Here is a 22987-nt window from a genome sequence, read left to right on the forward strand (position 1 = left end):
ATTTTGGGGAGTTTTCTCAAATTTCTTTGATTTTTTTCACATAAAAATAAATTTCGCTTACCTTCCTGTAAAGAGGGTTTCTTTCAAAATGATTTCAATAATAAAGACAGCTAGGCAACAGTGAATTTTCATTGCCCACGAACAAAACCGATCATCAGTTGTGTCCAACGTTTCCTTCAGCTGATGTATCCTTGATTGGGTCCTTGGTGTGTTGTTCTTATTGTTAGAAGTACTGAGATAATTATTCCTTCTTAGTCTCTTGCCTAATGGAAATCTTTAATCCTCTCGTATTTAGTTGAGATCTCCTTCCAATTATTTTAGTTTTTATCTTCACAGTGCAGTGAATTCCTCCATTCGAATGATGAACGATAATGTGAATCGTGAAGATCCCAACATTTGGATTTCTCACTGGGAACAGCAGTGTATTGACCATCTTGAAGATGAGCCTGACTATGAAAGCCAACTCCAAACTGAAAGAGATTTAGCCTCCCATAAAGCTTGGACAAATTTTCAGAGTGCTGCGACCGCTGTCGCTCAATTATACCGAGGTACTTCCTCCAATTTTTTTTCTTTGTGTGTCGCTTAGCCGTAACTTGAACATAACAATATCACCCGTCAATACACACCTGCGTCTTCGTGCAAATTTTTCACAAGATTTATCAAGAGTGTCATGCCTATGAAGTCTTCCAGTATCCCTTTTATGATTTTCCAGTATTGCTAATATTTTTATTCAGTCCAAGCTACCGCAGTATTTCTTACTAATCTTGAATCTACCTGTAACCTTGGGAAATTATTTTCATTGTCATCGCTCTGAAGTGGCCCTGCTTCGCCAACTTTAAGGTTAAAGCGCCATGGTTTCCTATCATTCTTACTTTTTTGACTAGTTAATCATTGCTGATGATAGGATTTACCTCAACTCAAGCTTTCAAAAACTATGATGTATCAGGCACTAAAACAAGTTTATCATACACCCTTTGTTACCTGCCAGGTAATGAATCAACCTTAGTGCATTCATAGGCAGATTTTAATCTGTTGTAACAACAAGGCAGGCGTTATGCCTCTCTCTTTATGCAAGATAAAGAGGTTTCTATCCCTGCATCTCATTATAAATTAGATCTATCAAACCCTCCACATTTTATGAATGACTGATCACCTTAGTATCAGAGGAATACAAAGAGGAAGAGTTTGCCGTAATTTCATGAATGTTTCGGGGAGGGTTGTTTCCTCTCTATAGAACAAACAAGTGGTTCAAAGCAAACTTGAAAATGAAGAATGGGAAAATAATATAACTTACTTCTGAGGAAGTCACAAATAGGTATTAGAACTGTAATCTAACTGATTAGAGTTTTCTCAGTCTTGGTCAAGCTGCTCTTCAAGTTTTTTGAGACTTGTCATCCTTTTAACTTCATTATCTATGTAATAACAGTGTTCTTTTTATTTGATCCAGACCGTCTTCATGAAGCACCTTCTCTGTGGCAACCTTTCCAGGCAGCTGCTGGCAGTGTGACAACTTTGTACAAAGGTAATAACATACTTTCTGTATCTTAATTTGTGCTATTTTTCTTCCAAAAATTTCAAATTGCTTTAGTTTAAATTTTTTTAGATTCCTCACTAAAAAGACCATCTTACCAAGCTTACATGAAGGGAAAATTTTGTAGTCTTTTTCCTCCCTCACAAGCAATGAAATTGGACTTCAAGACCAATCCACACAAGTCAGTCACACCGGTTGAGACTCAACTGTGTATTCATGGTAGGAAGGTTGGAAGCAATTTATTACATATAGGACAACTTCATAGACAGGCGATCAATCTTTGGTTGGGCGGTATAGTGGATCTCCAAAAGATGCACAGTGACCTGCTGATTGGTCTTGTCAAAATCTTATATTAGTGATATTAAGGGATTGGTTTTAGCAGGGATACTCAAGGGTTCAGAATGTTCTCGATCACGCAATCATGATTGTGTGGCTGCTCATCTGAAAATTAGGAAAGGCTTTTTTTTTGGACTCATCTTGAACAATTTTGGGAAGAAAACCGTGACGCGCACCATTTTCTGTGTTTGATGCCTTTCAAACTTGTTGCTTTTGGGGAAGGGAACTAAAACGCTCATGTGCTGGAAGTCTTTCAAGCGCCCTACTTTTGGGAGAGGAAACTGTTCAGCGCGTTGTTTTATGTAGAGGTGCAATTTTAGCAAACATCAAATTTTTGGAAAGACTAAAAGCTTTGTATTTCCTGGTGACACATTTTTTCTGGAAAAAAAATACATTACAGTGATAGTTACAAATACAATTGAAATCATAATGAATTATTGTATACTTAGTGCAACAATTTCCTGTATGCCTTTGCAGGAGTCCATGCTTTGAGGATGTTTGTAAAAGGAATATTATTTTTGAAAACAACGAAAGAAAAGTGGTCGTATTTCGATTTCTAGCTTGACTGTGATTAATTTCTTGCTTGTATTTTTAGTGTATTTTCCGAAGAAAATACACTATTGCCTTCTCCCATGATGTCCGACCCAGACCCGAGACCTTGTGGAGAGCACCGATCACTGGTCTGATCACGAAAATATATGCCATTCAAATTCATGTGTATATATATATGTATGTATGTATGTATGTATGTATTTTTTCTTTTATGATTAGAAATTTTCAGCAGATGCAACATCTATTTTAGGTCAATCGGTATCCTTTAAATTTTCAAGGCTCATAGTTTATCTTCTAGAAATATTTAGATGCATCAACATTCTTTGAGGCTTTTAATATTTTTTTTTTTTGTTAATTCTATCTTTTGCTGCAGATACGACAGAAGCAATGAAAAGAGCTGGTGAACTTGGTATGCAGTGTGGTTATCAGCGTAGGAACAAGGAGCTCTTGAATTGGGCAAGGAAGAAACGAAAAACCATCTGTCGAGAAGATCTCATTTCATATTTAGCAGGAAAGCCTCTGCCCCCTCGGTCACATCATACCCATTTCAGGTTTGAAATTAATTTCTCTGTGTTGAAAGTTCCTTTGCATATTGTTAACGCCCAGCTTTTAAGACAGCAAATATGTCATATACTTGGGACTGAGAGAGCTTATTTAGAAAATGAGTTGAATATGTATTATTGCTGTTGTGACAAATAAATATGTGGTTGTTCTTATTTCCTTCCCTGTCTCTGTCTGCTGTCTGTACTCCTATTGGGGGATCCAGTCACATGACTTGATCCACCAATGGGAGAGCTGGACGCCGGAGAGAGAGAGGCACGGTTACGAGGACGCCATACTTGATTTTACTTCGGTCCTAGCTTGCTTACAGCCCAGTGTCTTTTCCGAGATCTGAGTATCTTTTGTGGGGGGAAAATCACCCTTAGTAAGTAGTTAAATTATCTCCAAAGGGATGAACTTTGCACTTGTTTGACTGTCACTTATTCAGATTTTTTGACTTTGACATATTTTATTTATTTATTTTAACAAAACTTTCACAACTTTGAAAAACACAATAATAAATCATATCCGAACCACGATCCTTTACCTACTGAGTTAGAAATATGAAAGGAACATTCCATGAGCCAAATATCCTCACGGCAAAAAAACAGTTCTTAGAGAGTTATACTCTAGTAAATTCCTATTTGTGACTTCTTTTGTTTTTCCTGCTTACGGCAATAGTGGCAAATTCAAATAAAAATTACCAATGTAAGTTTACCCTGAAGTAGATCCTGGCAATGGTTTCCTTGCGGCAAATACAAGTGGCTGTAGCAGGCCAAGAATTTAAGGTTATGTTAATACAAATAGATTTGTTTTGATTGACCATGATGTGTTTGTATTTTTACAGGAGTTCGCCACGTCCACGACTTGTAGTGACAAGCTCTATCGACAATTCAGGACACAATAGCCGAAGTAACGTTTACCTACCAAATAATTTCAGTATCTCAAATTCATCTGTTTCAACACCTGGTGATGAGAATTTTGTTATGTTTAAAGAAGCACTCTCACATCCTAGTAAGTTCTTTTTTTAATCAATGTGCTACTTGTTCCTGAATAATTAAGCAGTTTCAACATAGGGTAACTGCTTTTCAGTACTGCAAAATTTTCTTCCGTTCCTCATTTTGTCAAATGAAAACTATCTTATATGAGTTATATATAATATGATATATATAATAAATATATATAATATTATATATAATATGAGTTAGGAACTTCAACGAATTTCACTTCCTCTATTTGCTCCACATGAAGTTTCAATGAAAAATTGATCTATATTTTTCCCAACTTTCAGGGGTGCAGACATTCTTGAACTGGGGAAACCTTTGCGCAAATGGTAGAAAATGGAGGAACCCTCAAATAAACAGGGCAAATCAGGGAACCTTGTACGAAGTATAAAAGCAGTAGTGTCTTATTACTAGCAGTGGAAAACTCTGATTTTATGGGTTTAAGGGGGTTTTATGTTGTCTTCAGGGGGAAGCAATCATGAATTTCGGCTAAGAATGGGGAAAGCTTGATTGCATCTCGGGAAAGCCCTGAAGCATTTTGCATACCTGCTAAATCCATCTTGTTTTCATCTCCTGTACAGGTCCAATCAAGTTTTATGGGTCATGTTTTCAAGAGGGTGTCGGGTATTGGATTTAAATTAATGGAACTAGGATTTATCTGCTTTGGTGATGGCAGTTTGAGCTTTTGACTTGTTTCTGGTTCTCTGGTCGAGGTGTCTTCACAAATTAACATTTCTTGAAGCATTTATACGCCTTTAGAATTCCAAGAAATAAGCCTCCATTCTAAGAGAATTTTTCTTGGATCAGGCGATTCGACTGTTTTTTAAGAATTTTTTAGTGCTGAATCTCCTAAAGGGTGTCAAAAATCAAGAACATTGCATCTCTTTGATCAGCAAAACCAGGGTAAGTGCAGGAATTTTTTTTTAGTGTGAAAACATTCGCTATTTTTATGTTGAGATCTGTGTCTTTGAGCCCTGATTCTATTTGTTTCAGGTGCTAATAACGTTAGTATATTTCGTAGAAGTCGTGGTGCAGAACTCTGTGCATTTGTATCTAATGAAATCGCACGCAACTGTGGTGTCAAGAGAAACAGTAGTAGTCCAACAATGGATGTCAATATGGACTCTCCTACTCAGACAAAGCGACCGCGATACATGTAGTCACTCTGTAAGTATATTTCTCCCCATCCTTTGCTTTATCTTTAATGTTTTGTCAGCTACATTTTCATCTCTTCTTCCCCTATTCATTCATGAAGTCACCTATTTCTTCAGATTCCAAGCACTCAAAAGTTCGCATATCTGCATTATTCGGGAAAAATCTAGTCAATTGACAAGGATTTCAATGGTATGCAAAGCTGTAAAAGTCAATAAATTTGCAGTGTTTGGGAAAAGTCGAAAAATTTAGAGAATTCATGAAAAAGTCAGGAAATTTTGTGAGTTGTACATCGGCTTGGTGACTTCAACCGGTGCTAATTGAGAGTGGAACAACTCCTAAGTGCCTTTTTTTATAAATTGAAATTCTAGAAGTGAATATTGTGCTCTAGGTAAAGCAAAGGCTAGCTTGGTGTTGCGTGTTATCAAAGAATCACCCTTCCATGTATCTCAAGTTTGCATAATTAGGTTCTAATCATCTGCAGAATAGGAAATTTATGGTTCAAGTCTACAGAATCAGATCTTGCATCAGATAAGTCAGCACTCATTTACTTCCTGTCTGCATGCGACTGCACAGCTGTTGTCTAAAAGCTATCTAAAATTGACTGCAGGTAGCGCTGCTGCCACACATAGATAGGTAAAGCGGTTTACTTTGCTGTATGCTCGGAAATAGACAACTGGCAACTTATCTGATGCAAGCTCTGTTTTGAAATTTTCCTTTGAGGCTCGCCCTCTAATCTGCATAGTCCTCCCTACCAGGAACTCGTAGCGGCTACCTGACCACAAGTATCTAGCCTGGTTACGGGATCTCGGCTACTAAGCTATGCTCAAGGCTCCTGGTTCTAGGGGTATACGCATAGTATGCCATGCTGGTAGGTTGTAGGCTTCGATCCTCAGCAAATCATTTTCAGCATACAGTTTGCGAGATACTCAGGTAGCCGGCTAGACGGTGATCCAACAGATCTCGGCATCTGCATAGTAGGTGGATCCTGTAGCAGCTCTCGAGAGCTGGATATGTCAAAATTCGGCCCGACATTTACCCTGGAAATCCCGTGTGACGGACAATGGAGACAATACCCTCACTGCGAGGGCTTCAATGGAAGTTCCGTGGACTGTGGCGGCCAATCTCAGTGCACTCATTAGCCGGCTAGTAGCCAATACCCGGTGGATATTAGCATCTCAGCATATCAATGTAGCCGTCCACCCTTGTATGCTAGGATCCTTCGCAGCGAGGGGTGCCAGCATACCTAGAAATCTGGCTACAAACGTATGCTGGCCGATCCGTCTACTTGGGCATCGGGTATCCCTACGCATGCGGCATCTCTATGCATGCCAGGGGTCAACCTCTGTATTAGTCCCTGCTCCCCACTGGTAAAGAGAGTAGACTGGTCCTTTGTGCATACGTTGTACCTTTGTCAGGCTGGCCTGGTAGCCATGCTTTACGAAAGAAAAATTCTGTCAGTTAGGGTTGAAGGAGAGGAGGAATTGGTTTGTAGTCAAGGTCTAGACTCATACACCCCCTGATAAACATCAACCATGTCTTGTTTCCTCACCCCTTTGAACTGTTTGTAAAATATAAGGGATTGAGACAGTAGTTGGAGCAAAAATGATTTATTGTTGCCCCTATAGCAAGAAGAGAGGGCGGGGGGACTTTCTAATTCCTCTCATAACATGTGAGTTATCTGACTGACAGGAAGTGCTTTTCACTGTAATCAGGTTCAGGAATACTTTCCTTTAACCAAAAAAGGTTTGTGTAATTGATTTTCATTTGAGAAAAATTTTAATTGAAAACCAGAATGTTGACTTTCAAGGATGAATCATGTCCTCTTGTTTCTAGAATGTAGGTTAGATTTTAGATCTGACCGTCAGGGATAGGATATTGTGTCTGATCAATTGGAATTTAGTAATGGAATCTCTGTCATTGGTTATGTTTAGTGTTCTTTCTTTAAAATTTTTAAATTGTATTCTTCTTTAATTTCTTTTACAGATTGTAGCAGTGACAAGCAGTTCAGTGTTCATTTGTCAAGGTATTTAATAATAAAAATAATAATATAAAAGAATAGAGTTGGGCTGAGTCAATTTCTGTCAGAGGTTTTTCCTTTTTGTTTTTCTATTCAATCGTCGTAACCAAGCTTTTGCAAACTGTTTGTCTGTCGTTTTAAGGGGTAACTTGATAAAGTTAGATTTAGTTATTAAATTTTTAACTTGCTCTTGTGTTGCCTTTTTTGTGATTTTTTCTCAGTTTTATGACTCACGTCAATAACATTTTTTTCAAACATTGTTATCTCCACCTAAGAAACAATTTTATGGAAGTAGGATTCTAAAAACCTGATAAAATAGTGAGAGAGGAACTGTCTTCTTCATTGTGAGTGAGATGCCTGTAGACAGTAAATTTCTGATTGCTGCCCCAGAGCCATCTTGCATCAGGTTCGGTTAGGGGAAGGAAAACCAATTCGTTTTGACCGCTATTTAACATTTATATGTATTTTTCCAAGGCCGTTAATGCCATTTTTCAACTTTCGCTGAAAAAGAGGACTACAATAAAAAAAATTGCTGTGTTCACCTTTTTCTGCTTATCCATGTACTTATTTTCAGGCTCACCTTGTTGCCTCATCTTGTCCTCCTTCAAATTAGCAATGAAATCATTATTACACACTACCGTACCAGTTTTTCAGTATTTACAGTCCAAGTAGATTCCTAATTTTGCCTTGAAGATAATCCTCTGTGACTAGTATTTTACTGATATTTAATTTCTCTGCGACTTTAAAACAACTTACGGATTTGGGTTCTTTTTGGAGATTGAATGATTGACAGATTATCTAATTGCTGGTGATCTAGAATCCTATTAATGGCATAAGTCAATGAGTACTTTTTCAGAATCAAACCTTGCACCTTCTTTAATTGTACATTTTACCGTATCGTTTCATCTAGCATTATCTTATCAGAAATTGTAATTTAACTTTTTAAACTAATTTGACAAGATTAATGTGCTGATGTATTTATGTCAGGAGTTTCATCAAATTAAAGTCAGATTACCTTGTCAGCATCTAGAGTTTGACGTAAGATTGTTGTCTTAACTCTCATATTGAAATGGAATCCAAAAATCACAATGGCAGATCCTGCCATGGTTTTAAAGGTGGCAGACTAATTTCATGTAGGCTTTAATGTGATTATTTGAGATCTGGTTATGGTTATAGATCGGTCAAGTTTTGTTGTGGATACTTCTAAATCAGACCGTCGAAGTTGATCTTTAGGCATTTTTCAATTAACTTTTTTTCTTCCTTAAACATTAGTTCAAATTCTTTGTTGCTTCTCATGACGGAATTTTGAAGAAACTGTCAGAAGTTGAAAAATTTACAATTTTTTTCATAACTGCATTGCTGACATTTTTCTTTCAGCATTTTGATTGAGGCATTCAGAGTATATGGCAGGAAGGTAAGGAAACCTCGTTGTTCTTGTTGTTCAGCTTGTGAAACAGCTTGACTTTCTCTTCCTTCTTGCCTGTCTTGTCGAGGGATAATCTGAACGACAGTTCCTTTCTCAGATCTCCAGTATAATGCATAGTTTTGACTGAAAGATACTCCTGACATTCTGTAAGATCTACCTCTGTGTGCAGTACGCATAATTTGTCAGTATGAGAGTTTTTAATTCGGAGTAGATAATCAGAATAGGTATTCAGCCCAACTCTGTGATGTACTATTTAAGAATTTCTTTCAGAAGTGTGTATAAAAAATTAACTTAAGGTCCATTGTTTCTCAGAAATTTTGTCTCTCATAACGCTTTTATTTCTTTGTACCCTCCCCCTTGATTTCCTTGAGTGTTAAAACATCTTCTCTGTTCATATATATTTTGAGCTGAAACAATACTTAACGATGCAAGTTACACCAATACTGTCATCAAATTTCAAACATATGCCTTGAAATTTGCACCGTTGCAAACAGAATTCATCCATCATCACTTTGAACTCAATATGAGCCAATTTTAAAGCCAACAATGATTATTATTCAGTGATGTTAAGAAGTCGTACTCAGTCTTCATGTGCCAATTTGATCTAACACTCCCTAGTCCTGTGAGCTATGTGATTTTTTTTCCAAGGATCCAGCTGTTATTCTTATAGGCAAATTTTGTTCAAAATCTTCCTTTTGTAAAATAATGTATATCATCTAAAAAACAATACCATCTAAGTGCAATTTCCAAGATCTCTTTTTGGAGTCTGAAAAACATCATATTCATAACATGTAGGAAGATGTAGACCGATAGTAAAGTTTTTGATCACTACTACACAGTACTACAGCACTACTTTGTGAAGTTCCATTTTTGTTGTTGACAACGGTTTAGATGTCTGTTTTATCGTATTATCATGACCACTGTAGCTCTTGTATGCGCCAGGGATTTCCGATTTAACACTCTCTTTTATGCAAAATTTTGCAAGAAATCCGATGGTGCCACTGGCTTTTTCTGAAACAAACTTCCAACCTCAAAAAAGCTCTGAAAGTTGAGTTCGCAATGAAGGAGATCTCCCTTGCTATGCTGAGAGTGTACCTCTATATCCATTCAGTCAAACTCCCTATGTCCAGTTAGGGAGCAAATTCTTTAGCAGGGTCGCCACTTTGTTTGAGAACTCCAAGATTGGAACTACGGCAACTCTCCTAATGTTTTTTCCCTGCACCTGTGCATGGGGAGTTTGCATAGAATACATAGAGTTGTAATGTAAGTAGGAGCGCTGGTGCCATGTTCTGGTCAATGAGTTGCGAGCGCGGTGTGCGCCAGGCTTTAGTCACTTTTTCGAGACATTTTTTACCGAAAATGGGGTTGTAGAATATGTAATAATTCATATCATCTTTGTTTACATCGGAGGGACGGGTCCCCATGTATCAAAAGCAGTCGATTTATGTATCAAAAAAGGGACCCGACATGATACAGGCATCTTGCAATTTAAGGCCTGGGGAATGCTTAAATGTGGTGCCAGCTCTCCCATTTACATCACGACTCTATGTAATTTAAAACCAGTAGCACTATCTTGCTTCTTGCAAAATTTTACACAAGAGAATGCACTTTAATTGCAAATCCCTGACTCATGTTAGAACTCCATGCTGGCCGAATTGATCATAGTCATTTTTTCCTAGGTTCTTTGTTTTTGTAGGGATGTCATGCTTATTTCTTGTGACTAAAAAATAGTGAATCACCGTACATATGTTAGATTGATAGCCTATATATCAATACATACTCTTTCTGTAACTTCTGAACCTCTCCCAAGTAAGTCAACTCTATATTTATCAAGGCTGTATGGAAATTGCTTTCCCAGGCAGATTAAAAAAAAATTGCTGTTGGCTCCTGTGTCAACCCAAGAAAATGTTGATAGTATCTTTTGTAACCCTGCCCATCAAAAGGGTGAGATCAGAAAAATCCTTTTTTTTTCTTTTCTTCATTTCTGTCCATCTGAGGATATCCGTTCTAATTAATTCTCAATAGCGCTAAAATCAATCCCTCAATATCTTAAAGTGATTTAGTTTTTATTTTGATCAAGGAAGATGGTAGCAAACTAATGTTATGCTGAACAACAGAAACTATGTTGTTTATGAGGGCAGTATTTGTGTGTAAATTTCTTGTATATTTTTGTGCATAACATTTTTTTTAATGACCCTCAATGCTCAAAGAAAAAAGTTTGAATCGGGTGGTACAAGTTGTTACTTTTATTTTAATTATTTATTTCTCTAATTTTTTTAGTTTTTAAATGTTGTCTTGTTTTTTATTATATATTTTATTGTTATTGCAATTACTTGATTAAGAATTCAAAACTCCAACTAAATTTGTGTCTCTAGGGGTTTTTCTTCCTTTTTTTTTCCATCAAATTTCTTCTGTTTTCCGTAATCCCCAATTTATTTATCATTAATTTTACTCCTGGCTCCCCCCCCCTCTCTTTTCTCTTGGTGATTTCTATCTCACGCACCCAGAAATCTGTCCAATTTTGAGCAGTTTTAACTGGATAAGTTTGTACCACAGATTCCTGTGTATTATTTGTTAAGGGATCCTTTGTTTCTCAGTCCATTTTTTTTTTTTTTTTTTTTTTTTTTTGTGCTTCAATATTTTTAATTTCTATTCAATATTATTTTCTGTACAGTTTTTATGAATCAGTTGTTAATGCGTTAATTTTTGAGTAACGTTTCTAATATGCTCAGCATAAAGTCTCAAACTTGCAAAAGTAGAAGGTACAAATCGAAAGACATGTCCTTACAAGAATTCAATGAAGTAAGTGAAGTATATTCTCTATAATAATATACAGCATTGAGCAATAGCTCTATTTTTTTATTTTTTTTAAAATTATTCCCTGTTCAATTTTTGGCTTGGCAATTAGATTGTCCTAAATTTTCGCTAATTTATCCGTGCTGAATTATTATTTTCCTCTTTCGAACTGTAACATAATTAATAAGAAATGAGTTTTCGAAAAGTTCTGACCCTTTTGCTGGAATCACAAGTTGAATTTGGCAGCTGAATATGGGAGTCAACAATCATCGCTCAAAAGCTGAAATTTCGTAAAGTCGAGTCGTTGTCATTCAGATTTGTATCAAATCCATTCGAATAGTTCAGACAAACTGATAACTGCTGAGCTCCGATCCTCATCGGTGACGCGCTAAATTCAGGCATTGGACTGATGACCTCCTCATTCAAGCCACATTCAGCGAGTGATTTTGGCTTTTGGTCAAGAATATGTCCATGTAAGTCATTTTTCTAATTAATTGCCACCTTGAGTGAAGACTACCTTTCATTTTTTTGCTCGAGTCCGTAAATTGCTTAACTGGTTTCAGTAACTGAAATTCAAAACTCTGACTGTATTTGATCAAAAACAAAGCCCCTCATATTAATCCAGGGAGTTACAGAGCCGAGCCAAGCTGAAACTATAGAAATTGTGTTCCTAACTGATCCTGTAGATTTTGAGTTCTTCGAGCTGTTGAATTTTATATATCATTAAATGTAGAGTTTTTATTTTCCTCATGGTGTGAACGAAGGCATTCTAATATCTTGTGCCAGAGAAGCTTTGTTTTCATTTTTTTAAATGGTGAACCCTTTTTCAGTGGAAAACTACGATAAATGGTGTGCATTTATAGATTGAAATTTCAAAAAAAATAAGAAGTTTATCTCTTTTTGAAGATTGCAGTGTTCACTCAATAGTTTAAAATTGTGATGAAAGGGCGTTGTAACTAAATTAAACAAAGAAGCTATTACATTTCAACTCTCGCCCATCTGGAATTGCATAGTTCTATCTATACAACAAAATGTCAAAATACATGCATATTATGCTATTGTTGACTAATTAAATGAAAACTTGTTTTGTGACTTTAATACTAAGAGAATTTCAGAAGGCCGGTTTCCTATAAATCCAAGTTAATTTGTATTTTCTTTATATATGCCCTTGGGAAAAGAAGATTTTTCAAATTTGGTCATTAATAGTTTAAGCTCTCAAAGTAATTTCCTAAGACAGTTTTTAGAGACAACAATCATTGTTTTACTTTTACAATATATTTTCTGATATTTTTAATTATATGTTTCTTTCTTCAGGCAAGAAAAGGTGAATCATAAACTCTCTAGAGTTTTAGATAGAATTTTAACTTTTCAAGACTGAACTTGATTTTATCATTTCATGAATTTATTCATTAAGTATCTTAGACACCTATTTGTAGAATATGCAATGTTTGCCAAACAAGTTCATGGTTGCAAAATCTTCATCACTCAACTTAATATGATCACCACCAACAGAGGCTACATTCATCAAGGCATTTGGACCTATGCTATCACTAGACCCCTAAGCTAAAACTAAGGCAGAGGAAATCTCATAAGTCCGATCAGTTTCACTGGAAGACGTTCTTCAAATGGACTGCGCATAGCAATAAAGAACCAAGAATGTCTTTGGAACCAAGTCACATTTAACTGGGTTTTTTTTTTTTTTTAATAATAAAACTAATCCCATATTATGAATCAAACTGAGTTCAAAAGCAACACTATAGTCTTTAGTCGCATAATTTGTCTATGTCTGATTAAATGTGGTTTTTAAACTCAAACAAGGATTCCTCTTGATCTCAAAATCACAAGAATATAAATGAACGTCCTTGTAAAACATCAAGTTCAAATTCCCTGATAATCATTAGCTAAAAAACGTCAACCTTTTCTCTCCTGGAATTCTTTAGTTTATTTTCAGAACCTTGTTTAAAATTACTCTTATCCTAAGAATTTAAGTACTTGGGTGTTTATTTCATAATTTTTCTGCCTATTAAGGTTTAACCCCAAAAACACTAAATATCTCTTTTTCCCTGAAAATAAGATTACTGTGCACCAGTCTTTTAACCAAGAACAATCTTTCACCATCAAAAAATTTCAATTTACTTGTCAATGGAAGGAACAGCTTTGAATCAATAACAAATAAATTGATAATAAATTCTGTATATTCAGTTTTTTTATTTCATCACACTCGTATATTCCCCAGTTCTTCTATTTAGAAACAAGAATTATCTCTGTAGTTCTGGGCAAAAGAACCAGAACTACTTTTTCAAGGATTCAAGAAAGTAGGAGAAAAGCATTAGTAGGCTCCACTATTGCCTGCAGCGTCTTCTGCAACTTTAAATAGATTGTATCTTGAGACCGATGAAAGAAATTTAAACCCGTTACCTTCGATTATTCTGTGTTTTTTTTTTTTTTTTTTTTTTTTTTTTTTTTAATGTGTTAGTTACCTTAACTGAAAAATACAACAGAAAATTTGTACCTTATGATGCAAATCGAGAAATGTGTTTTTCTAATTTTACTGTTACAATGTAGCCCTAGTTTGGATTTTGTGAAGTAATTATGATTTTTCCACCTTACGGTTTAGACCAAAACTTCAGTATGGACGAAACCTGTGAGCCCGGTAAAATTCTATGAAAGACCTTTTCAAGGAGAAACTTATTTTAAAAGGAACACCCAAATACTAGGAACTCTTTTGACTATACATCTTTACGTTACAGTGTCCTCACCCTCTTTCGATTTCTTACACACATTATCGAACATATTGATAGTGACCAAGTGGCATATCTCAGTTTATGACGTTGCAAATCTACCCATCAAATTTTCATACATAAGTAAGAGAGGCTTGATCATAGTCTTTGCTCTGAATTTAAATGAATTTTTTTTTATTTTTTTAACAATGGAGAAAGGCAAGAAATTTTTGCAGGAGTACGAAATTCGCCTCTTCACAAAAAATTTCGTGAAAAAACAAAAAAGTTCATGAAAAATTTCAAAAAATCATCATCAACTGGAGATAGAGTTAAGCAAATCCTGACCAATCAAAACCCTTTGAAAAGTAGAGGTCAAGGCACTTTCTTTCGTTTCTTGAGACCATCACACAATACCTACCAACTATCAAAATTTTCCGCTAAAGGTAGTTATATTTAGGTATTAAGTATATTACCTCACCTCTCTTTCCGTTGGTTTGGAAGGATTTTGAAGTGACAGACAGTCTGAAGCTAGTGTGCTGCAAAATTTAAATTAGGCGCCACCAGCAGCAGAGGAGAAGGAGAACTAAAATTGAGAACTCTACAACGTTGAAGATCTCAAACAAAGACACTGAATCAAGTGATTCAATGTCTTTGCATTTCAACTACTCTAATTTCAACCATGTAACTTTTACTTGGAATAAAAAACATTCATTGATGTTTGTGGAAACCATTTACCGGGAGAGTTACTAAATTTTTGGGCAATATTTTCATATTTAGAGGGACAAAAGCACAAAAAAAACGGCAGCCGATTTTATTTCAAGCAAGGTTACTAATTTCCCCGAAGTGGATTTCAGCTACTTTGGCAACGCTGTTTCAGTCATTGATAACATTGTTGTGTTTTTAACCAGAGAGCAGGAGACTAAATTTTTAACCTTTTCTAGGTTAATCGTCCCTGATGTGTACTGATAACTAGGAACACTTAAATTGCGACCGTGTTACAGGGATAAACGTTATCCAGCAGCGTTGAGTTTTTCCTCAGTATCACGCATTAGTCGGGTAATTATCTTATACATTTTCCTCATTTTATAACTCAGAATATAATGGAGTCTTAGCATCTATGCGTAGGGCCGTAGGCTCATTTCGCAGTACATTTCACTCTTGATTATTGTCACTTCTCCTTAGTTCTAAGTCAGCTTGAGAGTTTTACGCTGAACATTTCTCATTTTTCTGATTAATGACTGAGAGTGTAATGCCTGTCAAAGTCATAAATGGTTGGCGGACTCTAACTAGACACAAGAGGAAATTCTTTTGTGGCGTTATGTATCAGTTAAAGTTTGATGCTGTTTCTTGGCAATCAGTATTATCCTATATTGTGACATAGTTGGTTAATTACCAATTTAGTAAATCTTTGAAGGTAGCAGAAGTATCATCATTCTGATATTGGTTGAGAGCTACCTTTGGTCTGAATATCTCAGTCTAACGCTGTATCTGTAGTTTGATGCTATTACTTGGAAAGCATGATTTTCATGATAAAGGACATAGTGAATCAATTGCGTATTAGCTCAGTCTATGAAGATAGCAGAAGTTTCATCATTCTGTTGATGATTCAGTCTCCATTCTCCATAGGCAGGTTGTGTCGAGGCTGTTGACTTGATGTATTGGTGTTCTGGTAAGGTACTCAGACCAGGTCTTGTGTATAACTAAGACGCCCACTGCCAATTTCTACCTCATTTTTCCATTTTGATTGTTGAACATTGAAATTGAAGGCAAGGATCGTATATTCACCTAATTTAGCTTAGTTTTAACGGTTGAAGATTGGAGGTGGAAAACAGCAATCGGCGTATTTTACACAGGAACTCTTTTACCATTCTGCTTACGTGCAAACTTGCCTATTTTGGATTCCTGACTATGGAGACAGTTGTGCCAGCATAATCATATTTTCAAAATGTGTAATTATATGATGAGATTAAAAGAAAAATCAGGAACCTAGCTCATAGTAGTTCCATATATACATTTTTACCAAGTTTTTAGTCATTTAGTTACCTTGAGATGATGGCAAATAAAAAATATCTATTTTTACCTTCAGCTAAAAGATGGGTGGTGGTCATGGTCATGGAGATGGTCATCATCATGCAGTTGTTGGAGAAACCCCATTGACAAAAGTACCCGATTGGCGCATTTACAAAGTAGAAGATGTTCCTGATCTAATGAGAATGCAGAGAACGCTCGCTCAAAAGGGATTAAAAGATCCATGGGCTAGGTAAATGGCTAATATTTTCTATCAAGGTGATTCGTCCCAGTTCTTGGCATGATCGAACTGGCATGCGGTATATCGCATCAATTGAGTAAAAAATTGTGGTAGATTTTGAATATCTTGCCAAAATAAGGATAGCTCCTACGCATGAGCCTAAACAATAAATTGGCAAAATTCAGAGAAATGATTTAGCAGGATTCTTTTGGGATAAGAACCTCACATTCAATAAAAAAGTTGATTACCTACTGTATTGAATGTGAGGTTTTTTCCAAAAAGGATCGTGCTAAATCATTTCTCTGAATTTTGCCAATCTTTGTTCGAGAATGATCCTTTGGGCTCACACGTAGGGGCTATCATTGTTATTTTGGCTAAATATTCAAAATCTGCCAAGATTCGTTACTCAATTGATGCATAATATCGCATGCCAATTCGACCACTCTAGAAACCGGGGTGAATCACCTTGAGTCCTGATTTTTTAAGTTACCATTTAGTCATTACACCAATGGCTAAACTCGGGAGCAGCTTTTTTTGGTTTGCAACGTTGCAGGCCTTCCATTCCACTCAATTTTTAATCAGGAAGCTACACCGTGTAATTTCTTATACAATTTTGTGAATTTTTCTTTCGCTTTGGAATATATTTCACCAAAATTTGGAAGAATGTGGTGTCTGATTGCCCTTTAGAGAAAATAATCTAGGGAAAATGTTGAACATTTGCAATTCAGGTACAAGGCCTTTAAGTTTATCCAGTGATATTGCTGAGATTTCATAGGGTCTGTAGCAATGGTGAGGAAGCATCTGTGCCCAATTTTGAGCTATCTTTCTGTAGAGCTTTCATTCGGAATTCCCAACATGAAATGAGGGTCACGTTTGGTTGTAAAGAGCCTTGGAAGGACAGGCCCATCCCCCTTTTCCTTCAAAATAATAGTCATGGCAGATTTGAACCAAAAGTATCTTAAATCATAGCATAGGTATTGATGGTGAAACTCCCAAACCGCGTTTTGTGTTTACGATGTTTCAACTCCACCCCAATCTTATTTTTCTAAAGGAGAAAAAATTAACGCTATTCATTGAAGTTTCCACAGAACTAGTTTCACTTTAAGAAGAAAAGTAACGGCAGTTTAAATGAATTGCCATTGTGAAGTTTTCTACTTAGAAGATAAAGTATGATAGAAGTCTGCCACATCACCAACAGAGAAACACAGTTAAGGAGTTTCTAATTTTTTCGTGACGACCCATTCCTGTCGTGGAGCATGTGCATGCAGAATCTAGCTCTGTAATGGAAGGGTTAAGATCAATTCTATAAGCCCCAAAAATATTTCTCCGCCAATTTTTCTTATGCACTAAGTAAGTCGACGGGTCATCAAGGGATTATATGGACGGAGTTAAACAGAAAGGAACCAAGCCACATCGGGATCGAACCGAGAAAAAGAGGCTTAAAGTTTGGCTCTTGCATAAGACTCAATGTAAAAGATAAACTTCAAGTTCAATTTCTACAAAATTTGCTCCAACAAAAACTTTGAATTTTTGGTGATAGATAGTAGAGCAGTGGTTGAGTTCAAAACCACTCATAACTCAATTTTTTCCAAAATGTGGTTTGGTTCCTTTCTGCTTAACTCAGTCCATATACAAGACTGAGTGGGACACAGCGAGAGTCAATCTCAGGGAGCCTAGTTCAAAGAAATTGGGGCTTCGCTTGTATCAGATACTGTCATTCATTGTGTCCACTGACATGGCTTGCACTTCATGTAAACTTCTTGTTAGCCTGAAACTCTTCATAATGATATCATCCATGCTACTGGAGCACAAGAAATGATTCTTACTGATTAGAATTAAAAGTTACATGTAAGACTACTAATTAAGCCAATATAAGACCCAAGTTTATATTGAACCCCCGTATCAAAGTCAATGAAAAACTACTATTTTTAAGAACAAGTACACCTCTTCTTTTATAGCATTGTTCTGATTGATTCATTTTCATTCATATTTTTTCAGGAACCACGTGTGGAGGTACATCGAAACTGATTATCACTTTTGGGGAAAACCGCCATCAACGAACTTTTATGCAAATTTTTTAAAGCGTATAGCTATAGGATTATGGCCCTGGGGAATAGGAGCAACTGTTATCACGATTACTTGTGAACGGTTGTATGAAAAATTATTTTTATCAGATGATGGAGATGAACACGGCCACGGACACAAGCGCCCATTCCGTATTTTTCCGTAATTCGTTATTTAATTGTTTAGAGTTTTCAGAGCCTGTTTTAGCATAAGCAAATCTCTTCCTTTGTTACATATTCCTTTTTCTTCTCTCTTCAATAAATATCTTACCTCTTCTTGTATTACAACTATTTCAAATTTCATTCATTGTTGTGTGCTTTAATTTGCGTTCATTTATTTAATTTTTACGGCAAAATTTAAACGGTTGAATTGAATCACCTTCGTTTTTTGAACTTTGCTCGAAATTTGGGGGCTTGAAAACGCAATGTTGAACTAATTTTGAACTTACCAAGATAATGTTGAGCCAAAGTAAGGGGAAATTGGCTCAAATCGTGGGAAAATCGTATGATCTTCAAACTGACGTATTTGGGGGTCCGAAACCCCCCTTAAAATTAGTTTGAAGTCATTTCTGTGATTTTTACTTAAAAGTGCTTACAATTTGGTAAATTTTCCCGTTTTGATTTTTTCTTTACGATAATTGAACTGGAGTTATGATTTTTTGAAAATAGGGCAAATTTGACCTGTCATAACTCTGTCAACAATAAATTAAGATATTGATCTGCGGTTTGCACCAAAATTCTCACTTTTTTATGTTCTTTCCTATAATGTATCACAAGATGGGAATTGCTATTTGAAAAAAAAAGTTGGGAGTCCCCCCGCCCCCCCTAAGGGAGGAACAAAAATTTTGACTCCCCGAGAAGATGGTTCCCATCAAGATAGAAACATTCCCAAAGTTTTGTTCTTCTATCTCAAACCGTTCAAAAGTTACAAGGGAGGGTACGGACTTTTGGGACACCCTGAATAACGTTGCATTGAGGCATGTTTTAAAACTCTTAAGGGCATCATTAACACCCAAAAATGCTGAAACAAACAGGGTTTTGACAGGCGGATATTTGCAGATCTACTAAGTTAATGAGAGAAAGTAACTTGGGTCTCGAAGTTGTGATTTGTTTGAATCATGCTTCAAAATGGACAAATTACAAGGAACTCTTAAAGTGATGACTACCTACAGTACAAAACCACGTGTCTTCATGGCGGCGTTTCAAAATTTCCACTCCTACTTAATTTTATAGAAAAGAAACAAGGACAAGCTAACTTTACGGTTTCAAATGTCAACATAATATTCTGCTAATAGAGCAGAAAAATATCGGAAGTTTTCAAGAGATTACGTTGACTGCTTTTCCAAAAAGTGGAAAGTGGAAAGTTCCGGAAAGTGTGACAGGAAGTCTACAACGTCATAAAGAGAGATGTGTGGTTTCACACATTGGCCATCAATATCAATCTCAATCTGTTTTTTTTCACCCTCAGAAGCCTTTTGTCCGTTTCCATCATGTTATGATAACTTCTATAGTCACTGGAAAAAATAGGTGATTAGTTTTCTGTATTATCTAATCTTCAAAAGAATTGAAGGGAAATCAACTAACACCACAGGGTTCATGTTAGATAAACGTCGATATTTTGAAGTCATAAAGATGTGTTACTGTTACTTCAGTCATTTAAATTCATCAAGCCACAGGTGATGATGATTCCTTGTCAAAATCTTATACCGATTTTCCTATACATTTACGGGATGAGTTAGTGAAATTTTCAGTGAAAATTCCCGAAAGTTTTCCCGATAAAAATGCAAATTGATAACTGAAATTCTGTTACGCTTTTATGTCCAGGAAACAATAAATTATTGTATTTGCACTAATAGAACCTGTGGCATCTTGCGAACTGAATCTGATCTAAAAGATTTATTATTATGGAGAAGATATTCCATAATCCCTGCTTTGTCAATGAACGTTCACTCTTGCGACTGCGACAAATCAAAATTGAGTTGAACTGTATTAGGTAGCCCATGCTTAAGGCCGCTTATTGTCTAACCAGTGAAAAGATACCCAGCCGCTACTACTAACTAACTTTTAAGACGCTATTGGACACTTGGTGGCATCACCATCGGGATTATCCATTGCATTGAATTTGATCAAAACAAAGACAGATCTCATTTCCGTGCAAACAATGAGAATGAATCCATATTTTACCTTTCTGTTACGAGACACTCAGAGCGTCTGTTAGGATTACATTTTGCAAGAAGAAACCACTGTTTCTGGTTCTGCCATAAGATCACATGCCTGACTGTATAAGATGGATAATAGAACATTCAATGGCTGAATGCAAATCTCCGATCAAACATTTAAAAATCTCTGATAACATTTCATTTCCTCCCAGGAGAACCGATCAAACACTTTCCTTGCAATTGGGGTTTTTATAGAATGAGGGGAGGAATTTCCCAGAAAATTTTAAAAGAAACTATTGGTTAGTTCCCTTTCACAGAAATGGGGCATAAGTGGAGATTTGCAACATTACAATTTTAGAGGCGCATTTTTCGATTTGCGCCATTGATATATCGTTTCTCCAATGAGCCACAAATAGTGGTTCCTTGATGCAAAATGTCATCCATTTCACCAGGAGCCACCCTCTTATGAAAAAACCAAAACACGTTTATTGCAGAACTTCATTGAGCAAGAGATAAGATGAAAGATATGGTGTGGTTATAAAACATTATCCTTTAATTGTTATTGGAGAATTTGTTGTTTATTTTCTTTACAAAATGACACTGTTTTATATGTAATTTACAGATAAGTGAGCTTCCTGGTTCTAGTTGCATCGTTATGAGATGACAGAATAAATAAGGAAGTGAAAATCTAGTGGTTGGATGTCTTGACAATCTAGCCGGGAATTTGTGCTTGATCTATTGAATGCTAAGATGCATATGGTCAACATTTTTAACTTGCACTCTAATAGTACAGTTCTGATATCGACCACAAAGATTAGGAAACAAACTTTACATGTACAAAAATCAAATTTTGCAACTCAAGGCAAAAATATAAAAATGTACATATGTACTTCACACCTACTGTTAAATACTTAAATGAATATGTTCGGAAAAAAATGATGAAAGATAAGCTAGTTTCAGACGAAAAGGTGTATTGAAATCAAGTCTTAATACATTAGAGCTTCTATAAAATAACAGGTACACATTTTCTAATTTACTTTTATAAACATGTCACCAGTATAGTTTCAGTCACCACTGGATTCAACAGTTGTATCCAGCAATGGAGGGAAAAAAAAGGTTCAACGAGGTACTGAATAATCAATGTGAATAAGTGAGGAGTAATTAGGTAATCACAATTGAAAAATAAAGATAATTCCATGAGTAAAAACCGTACTGATACATACGTCTTAGATTAGGAAATACAGCTACTTTCATTTTTACTTTAAAATAAGTTTTGACTCAACAAAATACAAAGACTATAGGACATACTTTCATAAAGAAACAATTCCAGTATTCATCTATTTGCATTGAGATTGAAAAAAAAATTCCGAAATACTTATTGTCAATGATTGAATGAAGAGCTAGCAGACAAAAATTTACTCAATGCTAGATTTCAAAAAAAAAAAAAAAATGGGGGATTGTTGTTTTATTTGATTTCTGTAATGCTTCTTGAGAGATTCTTTAGTTGAAATCGACGACGGAAAGAATTAAATTTTTACTCAGGAGCTGGTAAAATGAAACAATAAAAATACAGGGAAAGCAAAGTATTTTCAATACTTTAACTGGTACAATTAATGTCCTGACAACAAAACACGGACTTCAGAACAAAGCACAGAAATAAATACTCATTGCCAAATGAAATCCTAGGATTACTTCTTATACAATAAAATAAATAAATAGGTAAAAGAACGCTATTAAAAGAACGAGACACACTTAACAGTTACCTTTTTAATAGAAATTCACAGTCGAAACTAGGGATCCTAGAGCCTGTCAAACGATAGGCAAAAATTGTCATTGATGGAAGAAAACTAATTACTCACACAACTATTAATGGACAGCTCACTAGAGTGAAGAAATGTACAGGTTTGTTTAGGAGGGGGTATCCCGGCTTGTATAGGATGGAGTTGCATGTTGATTACACAAATTACTTGGTGTAGCCGACAGCCTTCATGAGTCCATCAGTAGACATGGATTTTGGGCGTTCTAATGGCAGTCCTAGAGCTCGGCTCCAAATAAGAGATGCTAAAACTCCCAATGCACGAGACACTCCGAAAAGCACCGTGTAATAGTTGGTTTCTTTCAAGTTGTAATACTAATAAACACAAGAAAAAAAATCATTGATTAATAAAGGATTAAAGGAGTTACAAATCAAGTCAATGGTCAATGAGTTCTTTTGCAAAATTTTAGTGCCTGATTATGAACAAAAAATTGAAATTTTGGATTTTCACTTAACGATGCACGTACACCAAACAGATCAAACATCAAATTTGAAGATAGTCAATTTGTTAAGATGATACTACTTAGCATGGTATTACCCTCTGGTTTTTCTATTTTTAGATGGCAACTTGGATAATGATAACTTATTTCCGATAATATCTTGGTTCCAACTGTTAGTGTTCTT

The 22987-nt window shown here is 35.8% G+C and overlaps 3 protein-coding genes across 3 annotated transcripts in view; 2 read left to right on the top strand and 1 right to left on the bottom strand.

Moving 5' to 3' along the window:
- The first annotated feature begins 190 nt into the window (after nt 1–190).
- On the top strand, nt 191–13552 carry LOC109031515 (HUWE1-associated protein modifying stress responses). Its single transcript, XM_019043069.2, has 6 exons — nt 191–548; nt 1448–1522; nt 2793–2970; nt 3807–3973; nt 4957–5130; nt 7102–13552. Exons 1-5 carry the CDS (start codon nt 359–361, stop codon nt 5121–5123), a joined length of 777 nt encoding a protein of 258 aa, XP_018898614.1. The 5' UTR covers nt 191–358; the 3' UTR covers nt 5124–5130; nt 7102–13552.
- A 1420-nt stretch (nt 13553–14972) lies between these two features.
- On the top strand, nt 14973–18691 carry ND-B12 (NADH dehydrogenase [ubiquinone] 1 beta subcomplex subunit 3). The gene is made up of 3 exons (XM_019043068.2): nt 14973–15133; nt 16164–16337; nt 18324–18691. The coding sequence occupies exons 2-3, from the start codon at nt 16171–16173 to the stop codon at nt 18553–18555; spliced, it is 399 nt and encodes a 132-aa protein (XP_018898613.2). The 5' UTR covers nt 14973–15133; nt 16164–16170; the 3' UTR covers nt 18556–18691.
- Nucleotides 18692–21077: 2386 nt separating this feature from the next.
- The window catches only part of kdn (citrate synthase), a 35671-nt gene continuing 33761 nt past the window's right edge, over nt 21078–22987 (bottom strand). The window contains exon 9 of the mRNA XM_019043072.2: nt 21078–22678. Coding sequence (XP_018898617.1) covers nt 22511–22678 — 168 coding nt within the window. The 3' untranslated portion in view covers nt 21078–22510. The remainder of the gene's footprint in view (nt 22679–22987) is intronic.

This window comes from Bemisia tabaci, chromosome 4 (genome assembly GCF_918797505.1).
Source record: "Bemisia tabaci chromosome 4, PGI_BMITA_v3".
NCBI lineage: Eukaryota > Metazoa > Arthropoda > Insecta > Hemiptera > Aleyrodidae > Bemisia > Bemisia tabaci.